Source organism: Triturus cristatus, chromosome 6 (assembly GCF_964204655.1).
Source record: "Triturus cristatus chromosome 6, aTriCri1.1, whole genome shotgun sequence".
Taxonomy (NCBI): domain Eukaryota; kingdom Metazoa; phylum Chordata; class Amphibia; order Caudata; family Salamandridae; genus Triturus; species Triturus cristatus.
Window position 1 is genome coordinate 836,374,758 of NC_140589.1, and position 22,001 is coordinate 836,396,758.

Genomic DNA, 22,001 nt, shown 5'->3' on the forward strand with positions numbered 1-22,001 from the left:
AATGGCTTAATAAATATAGGAGGCATGAACACACATTAAAAGCATAATACACGTATAACTGAGCACAATATGTTTACAACCACGCTAATATATTTTTTTGCCCTTTTATCTCCAGATCGTTAAGCCAGATTACTTCAATAGTGTTAAATATCTACTATTTTATTCCTCTTCCTGCACAAATGCTGTGGTTTACCATTATCGCCTTATCGATGGCTTAGTAGCAATAATCTTTGGCCTGAATGGCCACATATTTTATAAATGTTGCACACTAAACTCAAAGTGATGTAATTTTGACATTTTGACAGTTAAAGGATTAATTTTTTCCCCTTTTATGAATGAGTCTTACAGAATGTATTGTGTTTTTTTTATTATTCCCAATTCATTGTATTAAAGTGCCTTAGTGTTTAGCAGCCAACCTAAATGTGCATAAATGTGTAAAAAAGTGCTTATGCTAAAGTGCCCAATTGTGTTTGTGCAAAATTTAAGCGAACAGTAAAAACTTTGATTCAGTTGATACCATTTGGGAAGTTAAAAAATCTATGTACTAAAATCATCAAATAGAAAAATAGGGGCAGCGATTACAAGCCTAAAGTCATTACTTCATGATAAAAGGTTCCTGTCAGGTTATCCAAAGATTATATTATCATTTCCTTTATTTGTTTATACTTCAAGCCTTTATATCCTGGATGATTCTTTTTACTTTTATAGGAAATTGTGCATATCGTCAGTATATATACAGAGAGAGAGAGAGATAATCTTTTTTCAGATTGTTTCAGTGCCTTCAACTGCAGCACTTCAACACTTGCATTAGAGAAATGAGGTGCATCCCTTAATCAAATTTCGACACAAGACAGTAGTTAGAGGCAGGACGACCCACCTACATTGGCATTTTTACAGATGCAAGTTGAAAAGAAATATTTGACCTATTCCATCTAAAAGTCCTAAAACTATTGGGACCTGTATCAAAGGCGTAGTAATGGACGTTGCAGCAATGGCACTGGGCTCACTGAACCCTAATTATTGCTGTATTTTGCAACCCAAACAGAAGCGGGGCAGTTTCTTTGCTTGCACTAAGGGCCCTGGCACATTTGCTATGCCACGGTCATGCATTGTGAGATCAATGGGAAGGGAGAATTCCTTTTAAACCGCACAAATTGTCCTCAAATCATTTCTATCACCGACATCATCCCTAAAATATTTACAGAAGCAATGCAACAGAAACCGCGGTGGGCCTACTCAAATCTCGCTGTGCAAATGTGCTTGCAGCCAGACGGGTGGAGACCCGGAGGAGGAGGGTTTCAACAGATTTTTGGCCTTAACTGCCCCCCCGTCATTCATGGAGGTTTCACTGGCGCTTCAGAGTGCAGAAAGAGAGAGAGTGCAGCGTCTCCTCTGGGAGCCGAGGTGGCGCGAGAACATTGCGACGACAACAGGCGTGCGGTGTGATGCATTGCATTTTGCAGTTGTACACAGACCACTTAACCCCAGGCTCATTTTTCTTCTTATAAATCATTCCAGCGTTTCAGAAAACGAGAAACTAATTCTTGCTTTATCGGATTATAGACGTCACAATCTATTATTCATACACTTACAGCCAAGGGTATGGTGTGCTTTGAAGGAGCGCGACTGGAAAGGAGGATAGGGAAATATTCGCAGTATGGGCTGAGCGAGCACAGGACTGCCATGCAGTGCTTAATTTGGGCCGGTGGTTGCAGGTTGTGGCCCACTGGCACTCATTTTTGGGGACTAACACTTATTTGATTTCATCAGATACTGACCACGTGCGAGAAAGAGAGAAACGGCTAGGGCGGTCCACCTCGAATCTGGGGAACTGGGTTCGAGTCTTGGCATTGAGGCTGAACAGCCTGTGATTCTGGGCAAATCACTTAATCTCCCTGTGCCTAACCAAAATGAATGTGTGTCCTTATGTAACGTAACTGGTGCTATGTAAAGCTCTCTGATACCTGATTCGGGTCGAGTTAGCGCTATATAAAACTCTGCAAAAAACAAAAGGAAGGAAGAAGAGCAAGACAAAAAAATGGCCACAAAGGGAGAAAGCAGGGTCTAGCAAGAATGAGATAAAGGGACAGCTGTGTCTGGTTGTGGATTAAAGAGGCCTGAGGTGGATTCAACACTATGCAGCCTTGGTATTCGGCGCACTGATTTTTAATAGCACCGCCGGAGCAGAGCTTTGGCCACGGCACGCTTTCGTTAAAAATTTAAGCACTGCAGCCACTATTCCGCCAAAGCACTATTATCTCATCAAATGGAAGAGCGCCTGTCCCCTGAATGGAGCTCCAATGCCCGCTCGAGAGGAGCAGGCAAGATGAAATGGAAACAGCAGGCGTGCATGCCACGAATGTGATGTACAGAACCCAGCTTTTTCTGCCACAGAACCGCTGTCGGGCGTGGCATGCAGAATGCTGCAAAGCATGTTTGGTCCTGCATCGTATACAATGTGGCACTGTGACTCACATAAACACCATTTTTCGTGTGGCACAAATATTTGTTGTGCAACCAGCAACTGCCCTGGGCACACAGTTTTCTTATGGGCACGCACATTATTGCTTCTGGGTACAGTGGGTGACTTAAATATTAGAGACGCGCCAGAACAGACAGCAAAACGTGTTATCAGCAAACACACACATGCATATATATATATATATATTCACTTAAAAAACCATAGGTTTCACACATGTTATAGTTAGGTGGATATTTCACTCGTAAAAAAACAATGAAATTCCCCCGTTATAGTTACTTCAGATAACTATAACTCGCGCGACCGCCACTCTATCACAAGGATGATGTCATCAGTGATGTAAAGAGTGATGCCACTGACCATGTCATGAGTGATGTAATATGTGACGTCATCAGCTGTGGATTGCGGGCGCGCGAGTTATAGTTATCTGAAGTAACTATAACGGGGGAATTTCATTGGTTTTTTACGAGTGAAATATCCACCTAACTGTAACATGTGTGAAACCTATGGTTTTTTAAGTGAATATATATATATATATATATATATATATATATTCACTGAAAAAACCATAGGTTTCAGGGGTGTTATAGTTAGCTGGACTTTTCACTTGTACAAAACCATTGAAATTCCCCCGTTATAGTTAGTTCAGCTAACTATAACTCGCGCACCCGCAATGCACTGCTGATGACGTCACATATTACATCACTCATGACATGGTCAGTGACATCACTCATGACATCACTGATGACATCTCAAATGACATCACTGATGACATCACTGATGACATCATCCAGTGAATGTGTGTTTTTCTGAAAATTAAATATGTTTTATATATGTATATCTCAAGGTCGATGGAAGAATAAATGGGTATATAAGTGTCTAAATGGATGATTTGTTTTTGAAAAATTGATTGTGTAACTGACTAAGTGTATCATAGTGAATACATAGCTTAGTGAGTAATGTTTAAATATGTAAATATCTGTATCAGTCTCTCACTTTGTGTATAAGTGGCTGCATGGGTTGGTGAGTAGCTACATGGGTGTCTATATAGGTTATTAGTTGGTTTTTTGAGTATCAGTCTGAGTGTCTGCATGGTTCGGTGGGGGGTATTACGTAGTGCATAGGTGCATGAATGAGTGACTCACTGTTTGTATGTGTTGAACACAGCATGTGTGCAGGACTGTATGGGTGGATGAGTGTGTGTATGGGTGTGTTAGTGAGTGAATGACTGTCTCAATAGTGTCTTTATGAGTAACTACATATGTTTTAAACTAGTATATGTGACTATTGGTGTATGTATGTGAGTATATGTGAGAGTGAGAGATTGAAAGAGTTCCTGTATGAATAAGTATGTGTTTCTATAAGTGATTGTTTAAAAGACTAAGTATGTGTAAGTTTCCGTAGAAGTAAGTATGGTGGTGTGTGTATAACTGTATATGCAAGTAAATGTATGTTTGATTCTTTATTAGCATGAGTGACTATGTGTGTGAGTAACTCTATGGATGAGTGGCATTGTGTAACAGGATGTATAGGTGTATGAGTACATATGATGAGTGAGTACATGTATGAGTGACTGTATAGGACTGTTGGTGAATGAGTGGATGTGTATGTGGATCTTAGAATTACTGAAGAGGTTGTTGTAACTGGTATTGGTATGTCCATTGTTTTGAAAATTTTAGTCTCTATTTTTGAATGTGTGTATCAAAGGTTATATTAGGGTGAGAGGAGGTCTGCCACTCTATCACAAGGATGATGTCATCAGTGATGTCATCAGTGATGTCATTTGAGATGTCATCAGTGATGTCATGAGTGATGTCACTGACCATGTCATGAGTGATGTAATATGTGACGTCATCAGCAGTGCATTGCGGGCGCGCGAGTTATAGTTAGCTGAACTAACTATAACGGGGGAATTTCAATGGTTTTGTACAAGTGAAAAGTCCAGCTAACTATAACACCCCTGAAACCTATGGTTTTTTCAGTGAATTTCTGAGGTTTTTTAAATGCTAATTCCTAACTATAACGTGCCTGAAACCTATGGTTTTTTCTGTGAATTTCAAAGGTTTTTTAAATGCTAATTTCTAACTATGCCTACAGAGATAGGACATGTGAAGAAAGAAGAAAAAATGCACAGAAAGAAACAAAAGAAGTGCAGAAAGAAGCAACAGAAGTCCTCAAATACGAAGATAAGTGCAGGAAGAAGGATAACGTGCAGAAAGAACAAAAAGAAGAGCAGAAAGAAGCCTTGTTGCAAAATCATCCTGTACCCTCAACTTTTTCAGACGGATACTGGTGGTAACTGAGTCTGACTAACCAGTCCTAGAGCCAGTGCTATGTTAAAAGACACTTAGAATACAGTGAAAACACCTACATACACTAAGGAACATTATGCGTTGGGGTCCCCCTGTGATTAGCAAGACCTCCTCTGTAAGCCCCTAGTGTATAATAGGGCATGGGGATTAAAACTACCTCTTAAAACAGGCCACAGGGCGTTTTTGCACACGTTAACTCAGGCCCCGTCCCCTCCCTTCACCACTGTGTAAACACGCCCTGTGTCCATTGTTAGTTGGGAGATTAAGTTCATTTGAATCCTGAGGGTCCCTAGGGTCCAACTAGCCCACTAGGTACCTCCAGTAAGTGCCACAGAGCTGCGTTGCAGAGAGGTGTAAAAAGTGGCACGGCCTGGACCACCTCTCTGCAATGCAGCTCAGTGGCGCTTACTGGAAGCACTTGGTGGGCTAGTTAGCCCCCAGGGGCCCTCAGTATTGAAGGGAAATTATATCCCCAATTTAAAACGTGCCATAGTGCGTGTTTGCACACGTCACCTCAGGCCCCGTCCCCTCCCTTCACCACTGTGTAAACGCGCCCTGTGGCTGTTCTAAGTTGAGAGATTAAGTCCCCCTGAATCCTAAGGGTCCCTAGGGTCAAACTAGACCACTAGGTACCTCCAGTATGCGCCACAGAGCTGCGTTGCAGAGAGGTGTAAAAAGGGGCTTGGCCTCAGAACACCTGGCTGCAGCGCAGCTCCCTGGCGCATACTGGAGATGCCTGTTGGGGGCGCGTTTGCAGAGTGCTGCACGGAGGGGGCATGGCCTCCGGCACGATGCCAGTCTTTTATTTATTTTAGTTTTTTAAGAAGGGGGGCTGTTTGGTTCCCCTTCTTATTCTAATTTATTGGCCCTGATGACCCCATCCCCCAGGGCCAGTCTCCTAATTATATTTTTTTGACCCCAATCCCCAGGGCCGGCCACTGTTTTTTATTATTTTTAAAAAATATATATTTATAGACACACCTAGGACATGCTGGACAAACCGTACGTACCTATCACCATGGCGATTTGCGTGATATTCATTAAAAGGCGACTATGCATGCAATGAATCCACGTGGAATGTATTTACACCACTAGTGAAGCTCTGACATGTCTGATGCCCTACCGTGCCTAATCTTGGTAGACACCCTTGTCGTTTATTTATACAAACATGGGTAGCTATTGACGGGCACATTTAATACACATGCACACCAAGCCATTCAAAGGGGATTCGACAAAAATTCGACCAAAACTATGCAAGAAACCCCCCTCACGGTTAATAAAACACACATCCACTGCCGGATGTGTAATACTTTTTATTTTACTCTCTGGAAAGGGGACGAACATCACTTGAGAGTCACAGCGTGCTCCTGACAGAGCTCAATGCTGTGTTACACCCACCATTGCCTGCCGAGTGCCACACACCTCTGTGTTGTATTCCACTAGCTAGTGCATATGCTATGACACTCTCTAGCCCATGTGCACTGTAACACCACCCCGTGAATATGTCATGCCACACTTGTCTTCGCACGGGTTATATTGCCCCATCTAACGTGCCTTCCTCGATGCCTATGTTATAACGCACAGTGCTATGCCATACATATTACAATCTGGGATCCATATCTTTGTCACAGTGCATATGCAACGTTACACTCCCCAGCACATATTTTATATTACAACTTTAGAGACTAGTTAGGTTACACAACACTGCCCTGTGCATATTACACTCCAAGGCGCATATCGCATAGCACGCGCTAGTGCCTGTGCTATCTCGCGCTCTCCAATGAATCTGTCATTGCGCACAATGTATTGCATATTATATTTCACGCCCGGTTCATCTTATATCACGCTTTTTGGTGCATAGTTTATACCATACACTATATCTAGTTTTCATTTTCAATCGTGCTCTCAGGACTATGTTCTATATAACACTGTGTTCACCTACCCTTTTCACGGGTATTACATTTTGCGATAGGGGGTGGAGGGTCAGGGGGTGTTTCTGCCAAGTGAGCCCGGAGTCACAGTCACAAACGTCCTCTTCTTCCTGAATAAAAGTGAGATTATGCTGCATACTTGTTCATATTTTAAGTAGTTCGCACAGACACAATGTTTTAAAAACAATAAAGTTCCTAATACCCGCCTTCTCTGAACAGTTAGCTTGCTGCCCCATCCCCTTCCTCCCTATCCTCTGTTGTGTGAATCCATGGACTAGCCTCCTCCCTCCTGCCATGCATGGTCTGATGTGCTGCCACTGCCCTCAATTTAGTATGATGTACCAGTCCCCTCCTCCTGCCCTCCATTGCCCAATTCTATGCCCCATCATTGACCTCCTGCTTAAACTCTGTGCTTAGCTTGCTGCCCCTATTCTCCTTCCCCCTGCCCTCCGATGTCTTTGTGCATGCCCCTGCTCCATCCTTTTTGCCCACCATGTCCCATGGACCTGCCACTCCTATCTACTCTGAGTGTTCTGTTGAGCTGTCACTCCCCTCCCACCTGCCTAGCATTGTCAGATGACTGTAACCTGTCCCTGCCACCTCCACCCTGCCTGTCCACATGCCATGCCCCTATCCTCTTCCTCCTGTCCTACATGGTCCATTGTACTGCCACACCCTTCTGCCCTCCCTGGTCTGTTGTGCTGCAACTGCTCCTCCTGCCTGCCCCGTGTGGTCTGTTGTGAGGTCCCTTCCCCTGAACTTTCTTGTCTGTGCACAGGTCCTGACCCTCCCTTCTATCCTCCATCGTCCTTTGTGCATGCCCCTCCACCCTCCTTCTTGCCCATCATAGCCATTGTGCTGCCACTAACCCTCCCACTTGCCATGCATGGTCTTCTGTGCTGCCATGTCCCCTCCCACCTTCCCTGTGTGGTCAGTTAGCTGCCCCTGACCCCCTCCCACCTTCCCTCCATGGTCTGTGTGTATGCCATCACAGTCTCACTGTTGCTCTTCATGGTGTGTCTTGCTTCTAGTGCCCATCCTGCCTGACCTCCATGGCTATCTTGCTGCTCCTGCCCTGCCCCCTTGCCCCCAGCCCTACTCCCTCCCTCCTGGCTTGTCTGTTCCATTGTAATGCCCCTGATCCGTCCCTCCTGCCCTTTATGGTCTGTTATGCTGCAGCTTTCTCTCCTGTCTGTCTATTATGGTCAGCTAGCTACCATTGCCTCTTGCCCCTCTGTTCTCTGTTGTCCATGTGCATGGTCCTGTCCCCTCCCTCTTGCTTTCTATGGATTGTTGTGCTGCACTCCCATCCTGCATGCCCTGTGTGGTGTATTGTGCTGCTGCAAACCCTGATGCCTGCCCTGCAGGGTCAGTTTGGTGCACCTCTCCATGTCCCTCCTGTCCTCTGTTATCCAAGTCCATGTCCCTATCCCATTTCCTTCCATGATCCAATGTACCATACTTGCGAACATTTTGAACTTGGTAAGAGGGAGATTTTGAAAAAAAACTGGGGTATTGATTTTCCCCTTTGAGTTACATTGAAAAAGAGGATATTGTAGACAGGAGACAGATCAAATAAAGCCCATTTGAGCTTAAAAACATTGGACGTTTCCTGGCTGAATCGGGTCTGTTGGCATGTATGGTTGTACTACCATTGCCTCTTCCTTCTGCCCACAATGGTCTATTACATTGCCACAGCCTTGAAGGAGGGTAGATTTTGTATCACAGGGGGCCCCTGACCCGTTCTGTCCACACCTGAAGTATGAGACCCTTGTCCTTGCCCTGCCAGCTGCATTTGTAGGCCGTATTAAATTGACCAGCGGGTCCTGTGTTGCTATATAATTATCCTGAGACATCCTTACCACTCAGCCAGCATAAAACCCCTGTGTAGGCCCTTCTGTTCAATATGTAGGCCTCTTTGTTAAATTGACCATAGCTCTGCAATTTTAGTGTATAGCAGTCTGAAGGCAGGTCTGCGAGGCCTTCTGATCCAAACTAGTAGCCCCCACCCTACCCGAGTGCTCCGTGCTCGGTATCAAAGTTCAACATCCCCCTGAAGCTGTCGACATACAGTAGGCTGCATCCTGGACTGGTACTTGCTTCCTGGGCAGGTTTCCCGCTTTTAAGGAAGTGGCAACCGCAGAGCGTCAAGTTAGGAGAACTGAGGAGATTTTATACATGAATATATTGAATTCCCGTACAATACCCATTATTTTCTGCTTGCTCTATGGAACTTACGATAAGCGATTGGCCTGAGAGACTGACCTTTTCACCCAGTCCATTGTCAGCATTAAGTGGGTAAATGACGAAATGTCTGGTAAAATCTGCAGACAAAGCTTTTGGGTAGCATACGTAGGTAGATGTAGCGTGCAAAGGAGCCCACAAAATGATATAAAAAGGGAGCACCCACAGATATCGACGGACTACCTCGCCGTCTGTATGTAGGTTAACAGGCAGTGCAGGTTTTCCCCAAGAGCTGGGAGCTCTTGTCTTCCTTTGCTTAAAATGTCTTGCTCTGCTTTGCTTGAAGTATCTTATTCTATTTTACCTATATGAAATGTCATGTTATGTTTAACCATTGTTCTCTTTACTTTTGCATTTAAAAGATTTTGTATTGTAATTGCAGGAATGCTTGCTCTAAGAGTAAACGTGAGTGTTCCTAGGTAACATTTTCCTTGGTGTAACTTGTTTCTCATGATGCATTTATAGATGTGTTTTCTCTCTCTCTCTCTGTCAGTACATTAATTGAGATACAGAGAATATTATGACAGCTGTATGATTATCTGGATTCTGTATTTTGTACTTTGTCTCTATTCTGCGGTTTCTTTGAAGTTGCATCTTCTCATTAAACTGCCATTGTATTCTGCCTCCAATTCCATGTCTCATATGTCTGTTTTCTTCATTTTTGGAGCAAGCGTTCCTAGGCACCCCGGCTCAAATTAAGGTGCCCCTTTTGTCCCTGACTCACTCTCCTGCTCAGTTCTGTGGTGGCTCCCGGGGATCTGGGGACCGCCCCTAGCTTCCTTGACCCGTAATAGATCTTCCCTCCAACAGCCTCTCTTGCAAGTCCTGTATTGTTGGTTTGTTGCCCCTGCCCCCCTTTCCACTGCCCTCCATAGTCTGTTGTGCTTCCACGGCCCTTCCTGCCTGCTCAGTGTGGTTAAATTGTTGCCTTTGCACCCTCCTACCTGCCTTCAATTTTCAGAGTCCGTGCCCCTGGCCTCTGCCTCTCAACAGTATCCTAATGAACAACTAGATTGCTAACATTCTATATTTATTACAAAAGTGTGGAACGCCTGACATCATCTTGATGTAATCAAAACTGTAATACCTAGAGCATTTCCTTTAGAAATTACATATATGAGAGGGTCTTATTGGCATCAAAATTATGGTTAGTGCTCTAAAAGACTAAAATAAGGACATATTTTCTGAGTTTTCAAATAGCGACAAAGCACTTTTAAATTATTTGTTATCTTTATGTTTTTTTATCCAGTTGACCACTTGATTAAATGTTGCACTTAGGGGAGAGGATGTGGTGTTACTTCCAGAACTGCAGACTTTGCAACTGGGGAACCAGGTTGAAGTTTCTGCTTCAGCTCGACATTCTGTGATTCTGATCAAATCACTTAGTCTCCCCATGTCTACAACCAAAATGAATTTGTTCTTGTGTGATGTAACCAATGCTCATGTAAAGCACTCCAATACCTGACAAGTCTGCACTATATAACACTGCAAAAACACAAAATAATAAGTGTTTTGCACACTTCTGTCATTGGGCTATATTTGGGCTACATCTGGGTGATTTTGGGCTACATTTGGGCTCTTTTGTCTCCGGTGGCCATCTTGGGAGATTTATTTGTTATGAAGTTTCCTAATTTCCTCGTGTACTGCAGTCTCCTCAGTAGGAAATGCTTTCAGTTTTTTACTTTGATTCCATCATGAAGGTATTCAGATATGTCACACATTTGCCATAAATTCTGAATGTTAGCACTCTAGTTGCTCATTAGATCACTGTAGTAAAACTACTGCACCATGGAAGTCTGCTCCTGGTATTAAAAGTGCATGTTTCAGTCTGCATGTCAGAATTTTTTAATGAAATAGAAGAGAATTTGAGAAGTCACTCAAAATGTGCCCTCATTTTCTTTCTTCAGCATTAATCATAATTTCTATGGCAAAATGAACCTCCTCATTGTGTTCCTTTTTAAATTAAATGTTTTAAGTGTTACCAGTTTATTCCAATCAAGATGGCTTCAGGTGTGCCATACTTTTGTAATAATGAAGACAGTAAGCGCTCTAGTTGTTTTTAAGAACATTCTGGGACATTCTGTCATTGGGCTATACATGGGCTACATCTGGGTGATATTTGGGCTACATTTGGGCTCTTTTGTCTCTGGTGGCCATCTTGGGAGACTTATTTGTTATGAAGTTTCCTAATTTCCTCATTTACTGCAGTCTCCTCAGTAGGAAATACTTTCAGTTTTTTACTTTGATTCCATCAAGAAGGCATTCAGATGTGTCACACATTTGCCATAAATTCACAATGTTAGCACTCTTTTTGCTCATTAGATCACTGTAGTAAAGCTACTGCTCACCAGGGAAAACTGCTGCTGGTATTGAAAGTGCATGTTTCAGTCTGCATGTCAGAATTTTTTAATGAAATAGAAGAGGATTTGAGAAGTCACTCAAAATGTGCCCTAGTTTTTCTTTCTGCAGCACTAATCATACTTTTTATTGAAAAATGAACCCCCTCATTTTGTTCCTTTTTAAATTAAATGTTTTAAGAGTTACCACTTTAATCCAAGCAAGATGGCTTCAGGTGTTCCATACGTTTATCATAAGTAGGACTGTTAGCGCTCTAGTAGTTCTTTGGAACACTCTGGGAAGCTGCAGTAGAACACAAAGGAATCAACTGACAGTCTCTGCCCTTGTTGGATGTACATGTTTTACTGAGAATGTCAGACTTCATTCTCACATGACTGAGAAAGATAATGTGAATTTACAGAAAATAAGCTCTCAGTTTAGCCTATAGATCACCTTCCAAACCTCTGAGGTAAAAGCATGAGAAAATATTTTTCTCTCAATCATGATATCCCAGCAGAAGGCTTTTTCACATGGTGAAATCACCTTAGAACATACCACAATTCCTAAAATGAGTATGGTACCATCAACAAATGATTTATAATGTAACTAAAGTCTTAAAACCTTCTATTAACTGCAATGTTTTTTAATGAGGTGCTATCATGTATATTGGTCCCAAGATGGCTGCCAACACTTCTTGGATGAAGTGCTGACAGCCAATCAGATCTCAGGATGAGATGTGTGGTTAGGCTCCGCCCACATATATATATGCTTTTAAATGCTATTTTCTCAGGAAATACTGAACAGATTTACACCAGACCTGCAAAAGGCACTTCCTTGACCTTATGGCTACCTCTCTGCCAAATTTCAAGTAATTCTGTTCAGCCGTTCGGGCTGTAGCTGTGTCTAAAGGTCCTATGGAAAAATGCATGGGGAAAACGCGTTTTGGGACCCCCCTTTTTTCTTGGCCCCTGCTTGACGAATCCCCCCGAGACTTTCAGGGTAGGAGCGGAGCGTAGCGCCCCACCTATTTTGAAAATTTTGCGAGGATTCGTCGACCGGCGCCAAAGTTATTCCAAATAGAATGTTGCGGATTTCCTATGGAAACAGGGTCCTAACTATAACTACCTACTGGCGACCGCCAGTAGGTAATATATATATATATATATATATATATATAGACACACACACACATATATATATTACACATATACACACACACATGTATATATACACAAACATATATATATATATTTTTGCATATTTATTTATTCACTCATGTCTTTTATGCCTCCATTTTAAAATGATGATGTTTACACGGTCCCGGTACAAACATATGTATATATTTGAATTTGAGGTGTTGAGTGGATTGTACTATTTATTCACTAAATTATTCATCTAATCATTTGATGTCTACATGTATATTGCTTTTAAATATAAAGGACAAGTTGTGATAGGAATAATGTGCGCTAAAAATGAGAATGTTTTTCTACATCTTGATTTTCCATATACAAATGTCGTTTGCTTTCATGTATAAGTATGTTTGATGTGGTAGATGTCTCTGGAGTACAGAGCCCTGCATTGTGATGGTCAATTGACGAAATAAAATATGTTTTCAAAAAAATAATGCTTAGTGTTTTGTTTATGTCAATTGTCACGTGACACTAGGGGGTGTGCACTAAGCATTTAAAACAGTATGGCGGACTGCGCTCCGTATGTGATCAAGGGCACTTGTTGCCCGAAACGCGTCATCGTGAGGCGTGAGGCGTAAGGAGAAATAAAATACGCCTTGCGATCCAGCCACGGGTCCGTTTCTCTCTTTTCGCCGATATTGCCGTCACAAGTCGTAAGTGGCCTGATTATTTTCTTGGAAAAACTCAAATTAACATCCTCACGTACTTTGCGACACTTTCACAGTGTAATGCAGGGTGCGAACAACAAATCTTTGGATGGATGTTTTGGGTTTCCAGAAGAGTTTTGTTTTTGACTATTAATTACTAACAAGGGTCCTGCTGTGACTCAACTAACTGACTTACAGAAACATACTTTTCTGTCTGTGCACTGCAATAGAGGTCTTCAAGGCAGATTAGCAAGGGCACTAACCAAAGGAGTAGACAGAAAATTAAAATATCCCCCACTTTGAACCAAAACGTTGATGGTACCTAGCAAATGAGCCCAACCCTCCCTAGAATATCTCCTTTGTCTCTTCTATCCTAGCATCTACTTATTCATCCTTTCACCAGCCGCGGTCCGTGCAGGTAACAGCAGTGGGGCGGTTGGGCCGTGTAAGGGGGGATTTCCAGGCACGATGCCAAGGGGAAATAAATAAATAATTTCCCCTCAACATCGTCCCTCGAAATCCCCCCCTTACCCAGCGCCACTGCCCAGCGCGGTTACCTGCACGGACCGCAGCTGCCTCTCACCCTTCCATCTACCCACTAATATTCACAATTTCACTTTTACATTCTGAGATCCACTCGTTCTTCCATCCATCATTCAGACATCCACCCATTTATTAACCTGTCCTCCACCCACTCACCGATCCTCTCCACCACCCACAAATTCTATCACCCACTCACCCAGCCTTTCACTCATCCTTCTACCCATCCTTTCACCCAACCATGCTTTTACCCACCTACCCTTCATTTCACTCATCAATCCATTTACTCACCCACATTTCCTTTCATCCATTCACCCATTCATCCAACCACGCATCCTTTCATCGCTTACAGATCATTTCCCCTACCCACGCATCCTTTCACCCATCTTCTCTTTCACCTATCCTGTCACCCACCTTCCCATGCATCCTTTCAAGCATCCTTTGACCAATCCACCCTTTTTATCCATCCTTTCACCCACTCATCCTTTAACCTATCCTTCCTACTGTTCTTCCTTCCCTTTTCTGTCGACGCCATCTTTCTTTAACTTTAATCGCGATCAGGCAGAAGAAGCCCGTAAAGAACTCCACCCCCGCAGTAGTTGGTAAAGTGGGGGAGTGGGGGCAGGGGAGTCACTACACCCCTGGCACCAACGGCAAAGACTGGGTTAGGAGAAGCTAGCATTTCACTTACCTATGCAATATGGGCAGCACTGCCCCTTTCGCAGGACCGGCCTTTCGCAGGTGACAAGTGGGCAGGACTCCGAGTAGCAGCTGATGGCGCCATCCATGCATACGCAGCTCGTGCAGACGTTGGGCTTCCAGGACTCTGCTGCCAGGAAGATGTCACCGTCTTCGTTTTTGCAGTAGCTTGGCATGCTGTCATTGGCTGATGACAACGGCTCGTCAGGATCTATTGGAAGAGGCATGCAAAATGAACGCAGGTCAGACATGTATAGCTGCCACTTTTCTTTTTGGATTAAAAAACGAAATGGGTTTCCTCATTCCTGTTAGGGGATTGTATCAGCCACCACAAACAACAGTCACACCTCTTATGGCTCTGGGGTCCCAACGCTGGTTGTGTGCTGTGGGGGCATACAGACCAATGTCATTTGGAATAAAAATGGTTTACACTGGCTTTGGAGTGACTGTTCAATCAAATTGCCATTTGTGTCCCTACAAGATTAAGAACACAACTTTTAATATCGCCGTAAACATATAAAAATGTATAAACTGGCAAGGCCATAGCCACCTTCTTGATAGCAGCTACAAAGGCATAATGTGAATATGGCAGCAGATGGTTGGGCTGGCAACAAACTAGATTCAGCCGCCCAATTAACTCAGGGTCATGACAGGCAAATTCAGCATCACTGTATACAAGCCCAAGATCACCATTAATTTAGGGGTTATCAGCAGAAAAAGGAAAGAGCATGCCCCCATGAGGAAAAAAAATAATCAATAAACCTCTCATATAAATCACAGTCATATTTGTGAAAGCAGTTAAAGGTCACCGATGTTCAAAGCATAAAGTGTATTGACCTCATTTCAACTTGTTACAACAAGATGACAGTTTTCCAAAAAATGCCATAAAAATCAGAGGCAACAGCCTCAGAAGGGTTATGAATGAAATGACGCGAATCCTTTAGCAATGAAAGCAAGCACTGGAGTACCCAACAAAACCTATACTAACACTTGCAAACGCATTCATACACAAATGCGGTTTGCACACTTTACATGCATAAATGCAGTTTGTATGCTTTTCATGCACAAATGTTGCTCAGGATGTTGTTGTTAAAGTCAAACATATTGAGAAAACTGAATCCAAGTGCGATGTTTTAGATTACTTTTCAGATTCACAAATAGTCAGTCCCTTGTGCATTCCAATGGAGGAACTCCTTAGAAGGTGGAATGTTACACAAAACAGTCAGACATGTCAACTCACACAGTGCCACAGGATTCTGGCTCCCTTCACATGGTAGGGTGTTCAGCTTTTGAGAAGCAAAAACCGGGACAGGTCAGACATACAAAAATTGAACTAAAGCCTTTAGTCACACTTTTATACAGTGCTTAATTTGTGCTAGTGCTTTACGGTGCTCAGCACCAGCACTTAATTGCCAGCACCTGGGCTTATGTCTCTTTCACAAGGTAGTGGTGTCTGCCAATTTAGGTATGAGTACAACAACTTCTGTTTATTATTTCAATTATTAGTATTTGCATCCAAAGCCCTTCTTATTGCTTTGGGGGCCTGTAATAATATGAACTGTCACACTTTTAAGAGTGTGGTGATTAGAAGTGTGTTGGTGGTGTAATTGGCAGTGCTGCCAGGGGTAACGGATGGTGCAAGCTCTAATGTCCTCCTGTCGAGTACACCGGCACTACGTTTTTTACAAATTAAGCACTACTTTTTATCTGGCCTGTCCCGTTTTTTTGCATGAGAGTGAGTGTGAGTGTGTGTGTGTGTGTGAGTGTGTGTGTGAGTGTGTGCGTGTGAGTGTGTGCGTGCGAGTGTGTGCGAGTGTGTGTGGTGAGTGTGTGTGGTGTGTGTGTGTGTGTGTGTGTGTGTGTGTGTGTGGTGTGTGTGTGTGTGTGTGGTGTGTGTGTGTGTGTGTACACACGCGCACACACACACACATAGTTCAATGGTGGGTTTGTTAGCTTTTTCAAACGTAACAGACATTGAAGGACAAATGTCCATTTGTTTACTTAAAGAGGCATTTGTAGACAGCATTGGTAGACAGTAACACTTTGGGAAGTTTTGCCAAGAACTACATTGAAGAAAAAGAAACCTAAGATTGAATAATATATGAAAGGCATTGGAGTCAGAGTATCTATAAATGAAGGAATGATAGCAGAGAAACGTAAAGGTGAACTAAAACGCATATGTTTTTCAAAAAGACTTTCGAAATGAAAAGACAAAAGAATATAGAAAGTACTCACCACCTTTACTAAAAGCAATAATTTGAAAACAAAAAAACGGACTGCCTCTTTAAGTAAGCAAATGGACATTTGTCCTTCTTCAATGTCTCAGTTACGTTTGAAAAAGCTAACAAACCCACCCTTGAACTATACATATGATTAAGAGGCGCTTCACCTCGAAACGCGCCATGCTGTTTTGCCTGGAATAAAGAATTTGAAAAGTACGTTGGTGTGGCCTGTTTCACGCTGCTGAAGGGTGTGCATGTGCTCGAAACGCGTATGGCTGATCGAGGAGCCTGCTGCCTGATGGAGTCATTGCTGCCTGTGGTGGTTTGTGTTTATACCTCTCCGTGTGAAGCGCTTCTTTGGGGACATCCTGGTGTATGGATTTATAGCGGCTGGTCCGGCCGCGAAGCGCTCCACTGCCTTCAGGCGGGCCCTGAGTGCCTGGAATCATGGACACTCCTTGGGACGGAGGGGGCCTTAGCCACAGGAAAATATTGGTGTGGCTATCAGCAATGGTGGCACGTGACTCACCCAACCGGGATTTGCACTTTTATACTGACTGCAGTTTCGGAGTCCACTTGGTTAATGAACGCCGTAGTCCGAGCAGCATGATTGAAAACTAGCTTTACCATAAGGCCTTGCTGCATGACGCCCATGGTGGGCGGGACTCTTACTTGAAATAAAAGCAATGTTCTTCAATACCCCGACTACCGTCAGTTATTGCCAGTGAACAAGAGCACACAAGCGGCTCGAAACGCGTATGGCTGATCGAGGAGCCTGCTGGAGTCATTGCTGCCTGTGGTGGTTTGTGTTTATACCTCTCCGTGTGAAGCGCTTCTTTGGGGACAACCTGGCGTATGGATATATATATATATATATATATATATATATATATATATATATATATATATATATATATATATATATAGACACACACACACACTGAAGAAGCAAAGGTTACAGGGGCGTTCAAGTTAGGCTCAGATTTCACTCGTACAAAACCATTGAAGTTCAGCAGTAAGAGTTACCTGAGCAAGCTATAACTTGCGCTCCCGCAATGCACTGCTTATGACCTCACATTTTACATCACTCCTAACATTGTCAGTGACATCACTGATCACATCATCCAGTGAGTGTGTTTCATAAAAGTTTCAAAGACTTAAAGATATATACTAAGCTACTGCATTTGTTAAATTACTATTCTTTTTTACTAATAAAGAGTGATACTGTTTCTAACATGTCACTTAAATGGCTGTGTGACTGTATCAGAGTGGGTGTGTGAGTGGCTAAATGGGTGAGTGACTGCGCGAGTGGCTGTATTGGTGAATGAGTGAGCGGCTGTATGAGTGGATGTTTGAGTGGGTGCCTGGTTAACTGAGTGGGTGTGTGATTGGCTGTATTGGAGAGTGAAAGTCTGTTTCAGTATGGGTGAGTGAGTGGTTGTGTGAGTGCTTGTATGGATGTGTGAATGGGTATGTAAGTGGTTGTGTGGGTGTATGAGTGGGTGCATGTGTGGTTGTATGGGTGAGTGAGTGCCTCTGTTGCGAGGCTGTATGGGTTAGTGAGTGGGGGTGTGAGTGACTGTATGGGTGAATTAGTGGGTGTGTGATTAGCTGTATGGGTGAGTGAGTGGCTATTTGAGTGACTGTAGGGGTGAGTGAGTGGCTGTGTGAGTAGGTGTATAGGTAAGTGAGTGGCTGTGTGGGTAAGTGAGTGGCTGTGTGGGTGAGTGAATGGGTGTGAGTGGCTTAATGAGTGAGTGGCTGTGTGGGTATGTGAGTGGATGTGTGAGTGAGTGTATGTGTATGTGGTACTGTAAATAATATCATCAGTGATGTTGTGAGTGATGTCACCGACCATGTCATGAGTGATATAATATGTGAGGTCATAAGCAATGCATTGTGGAGGCATATGTTATAGTTAGCTCAGGTAACTATAATTGCTAAATTTCAATGGCTTTGCAGGAGTGAAATCTGAGCCTAGCTATAACGTCCCCGCAACCTTTGTTTTTTTTATTTTTATTTCAACGTTTTTTAAAATTCGTATTTCCTAACTGTAACATCTAACCTTTGTGAGTGGGAGTGTGATTGCCCGTATGGGTCTTTGAGTGGGTGTGTGAGTGGAAGTATAGGTCTGTGAATGGGTGTGTGAGTGGCTGTATGAGTCTGTGACTTGGTTTGTGAGTGCTGTATGGGTGTGACAGTGGTTATGAGGGTGTGAGTGGCTGTATGTGAGTTGCATACTACTAAGGTGGACAGTGCATGGCCAAATGGGTGATGCCTTCAGGTGATTTTGCACTTTTGCATACTTGCAGTCCTTTAAAGGGAGAACCATGGACTCTGCCCTATAGCAAAGATAATGAGACTACAAAGAGGTTAATGTACACCAAATAATGGTACTTACTCTTGGCTATATGAAGCAAGTGCTTATTTGTTTGGTAGATATGTCCTCATGTTCCTTGGCATCAAGCAGACGTCACAAAAATCCGCAGGAATTGTGCTGGGGGCCTTTTGGTAAGGTATCCATTATCTGACAAAAGGTGGGAAGACCTATGCATACTACTAAGGTGGATGGGGCTGGCCAAACGAGCGGAGCTTCAGGGGATTTTGCACATTTGAATAATCGTAGTCATTTAAAGGGAGAAGCATCGACTTTCACCAGGTGAGGCTAAAAAAGAACCTAGTAGTCACAATCACTAAAGATTGCACTCTGATAGATCAATGATGCATTTACCTTCACCAAGGATCTCAGATACTTTTTTCAATGTGGAACTGCTGAGTAAAACACACTTGCTTTGCCTTCGCCTAACCCAGGAAGTTAGGATAATTTTGTTCTTTACAGAAGTGGAGCTTCAACTGGGGCACCTGTTATTTTGTAAGTGCCTCCCACTGAGGTTTAATTTCTGTGAAATGAGCGTCAGGGACCAGGCCCACCCGGGGCCTAAAGTGTAAACAAGCACAGGAGACCACGGTTGCCTTTTTTTGTTGTTGCTGCAAATCCTCGCAATTTTGCTGCACCAATTTTAAAAAACGCTTTTTTGCCCTGGCAGGGTTCTTATGAGACCTGATTACCAGAAAATTACTTAACGGATTTACACCAAATAACAACAAGGGCTCTTTCTGGACAAAGAGCTAACTTCCTGCCAAATCTGGTGTAATTTCGTCCAGCAGTTCGGGCTGTAGTTGTGTTCAAAATCCCTAAGGGAATTAACTTGGGAAACGCAATTCTTTTTTACCGGATTGATGGATCACCCCGAAACTTTCCATGCACAATAAGACCCACTGCCACACTTTTTGGGGGAAAATTTTGTGAAGATACATCAACTTGCACTAAAGATATAGGCAAGTCAAAAATGCTTGTCCTATGGAAACTAGGTTCTAACCCAGATACCATAGCTAGGGAGAGACAGGCTGTACTGGTTTACCCTCGCAGAGGACACAGCGGGGCCAACGACTTCCTAAAGCATTCACCTATGTTAACTTCACAGGAAGTTTTCCTTCCCTTTCACTTGGGCCCAGCGGGGTGGGAGGCAATGTATAATGCCCCCTAGTATGTCACTTGATGGAACACCCATCATGGACAATGTTCTTATTCTCATGAATATTTGGTTTGTGTTATGGTTGGCCACTCGGATCTTTTGTCAATAGGTTTTACTGGACCTGGTGACACGACACACAAATGCTCTTCATTACCATCTCGCCTTACAGACCTCTAGCTTGGGATCGGCCATGCTCATCTGGTTATAGACTAGGCTACTGACGCAGCGGACACTCACATTTCACCTCAATGTCTAATCACTTAGTGGTACTTACTCTCAACGTCAAAGGGCTTACCCACGCATTGAAGCGAGCCTCGATCCTCTCATATTTAGAAAATTCCAGGGCCATTATTTGCTTGCTACAATAAACACACCTGCTCTCCAAAGACCAGCTTAGGCTGAGCTCTAAAGCGTTTCTACATCAGTTCTTCCCATCTCTCTCTCGTCCAAGAAAGCTGGAGTCGCAATCTTGATTTCTAGGACCTTCGCCGGGAGGGTGGGAACTAAACAGGCAGAGAGCAAGGGCAGACTCTTGGCATACACCTTACATGTTGGGACGGGCAGTATAACAGTAGGTACCATCTACTCACATAATGAAGGTCAGGAACCGTTCCTCCGCAGAGCGGTGACGGAGATTATGGGCACGCAGGACAGGCTGGTGCTTCTGGGCGGCGACCCTAACCTGGTATTTAACTCTGAAATAGATAGGTCGGCGCTGAACCATGGAAGGTAGGGACTCTCACTAAAGCGAGTCGGAATTGGTTGAGGGACATGGGCTTGGTGGACATATGGACAACATCACACCCAGACATCCGTGATTACAAATTTTACTCTCACACCCATAAAACATATGCCAGAATTGATTTTCTACTTGGTACCCCGGATATCCTTGCGACAATTCAGGAATCCGAGACTGAGCCACGATCGCTTTCTGAACATGCTGCAATGACAGTGACACTTCGATATCACCCTCTAGATTTTCTCCTGGGAAGTGGAGGCTTCGAGACTCCCTGCTCCATCACCCAGAGGTCATGGCCCAGATAACCAAGACAATACAGAACTACTTGGCGACTAATGATATCCGAGTCCCCGATCTCCATGAAGTGGGACGCCTTGAAGGCCGTTGGTAGAGGGGAGTTTATAGCAAACATAAGGAGATGATGGACGGAGCGCTGAAATTTTTCAGAGACACACACCCAGTCACAGATCTGGGTTGAACCCATCATCGTTCTTTAGCTCACTTCACCACCCCAGTTCAGACACAGCTGTATGCAAATCAGTCTTGACCCTGTGCCTCATGAGAACAGTCCAGCCTGAACTGCCAAGCCATGTCTTCCCTGGACCGAAACAAGCATGCTGGGACCGGTTTCGGGCTAACAGCCCTCATCAGCTAGGCTAGCTTGAATCCAGTGGCAAAGTGAGCAAGGGACCCACGTCTGGGGAGTTTATTGTCATAGTCTCGGCAGACAACAGGTCCCGGCGGGACAAAAGAGAGTGTCTGTCCCGACAGGTTACAGAACTAGAGCATATACACAAAGGACAGGGGCCCCCAGGATGTGGAGGAAGCTTGAAACAGCCCGGTGCTACTGGCAGGACTAGATATCGACAGGTCTGAATACAACGCACTTAGGCTCAGGCACAGATTTTACGTAGGTGGCGACCACTCTGGCCGCCTTCTGGCGGGTTGTCTACGTGGCCAACGCCAGGAGTTGAGGATCACTCGAATCCTGGATAAGGGGGGAAAAGAACAGACGGAGGATGCACACATTGCAGATTCTTTTCGTGAACACTATCAGACTCCATACTCTGCACAAAATCTCCCACCAGACGCGGTCTCGATCTATCTTGCAGGGGCCACCACAAC

General features: G+C 43.8%; 1 protein-coding gene across 1 annotated transcript in view; it reads right to left on the reverse strand.

Moving 5' to 3' along the window:
- CRIM1 (cysteine rich transmembrane BMP regulator 1) overlaps nt 1–22,001 on the reverse strand; it is an 816,650-nt gene that overhangs the window by 49,265 nt on the left and 745,384 nt on the right. Inside the window, exon 13 of the mRNA XM_085611439.1 lies at nt 14,372–14,590. Within this exon, the coding sequence (XP_085467565.1) occupies nt 14,372–14,590 (219 nt within the window). The remainder of the gene's footprint in view (nt 1–14,371; nt 14,591–22,001) is intronic.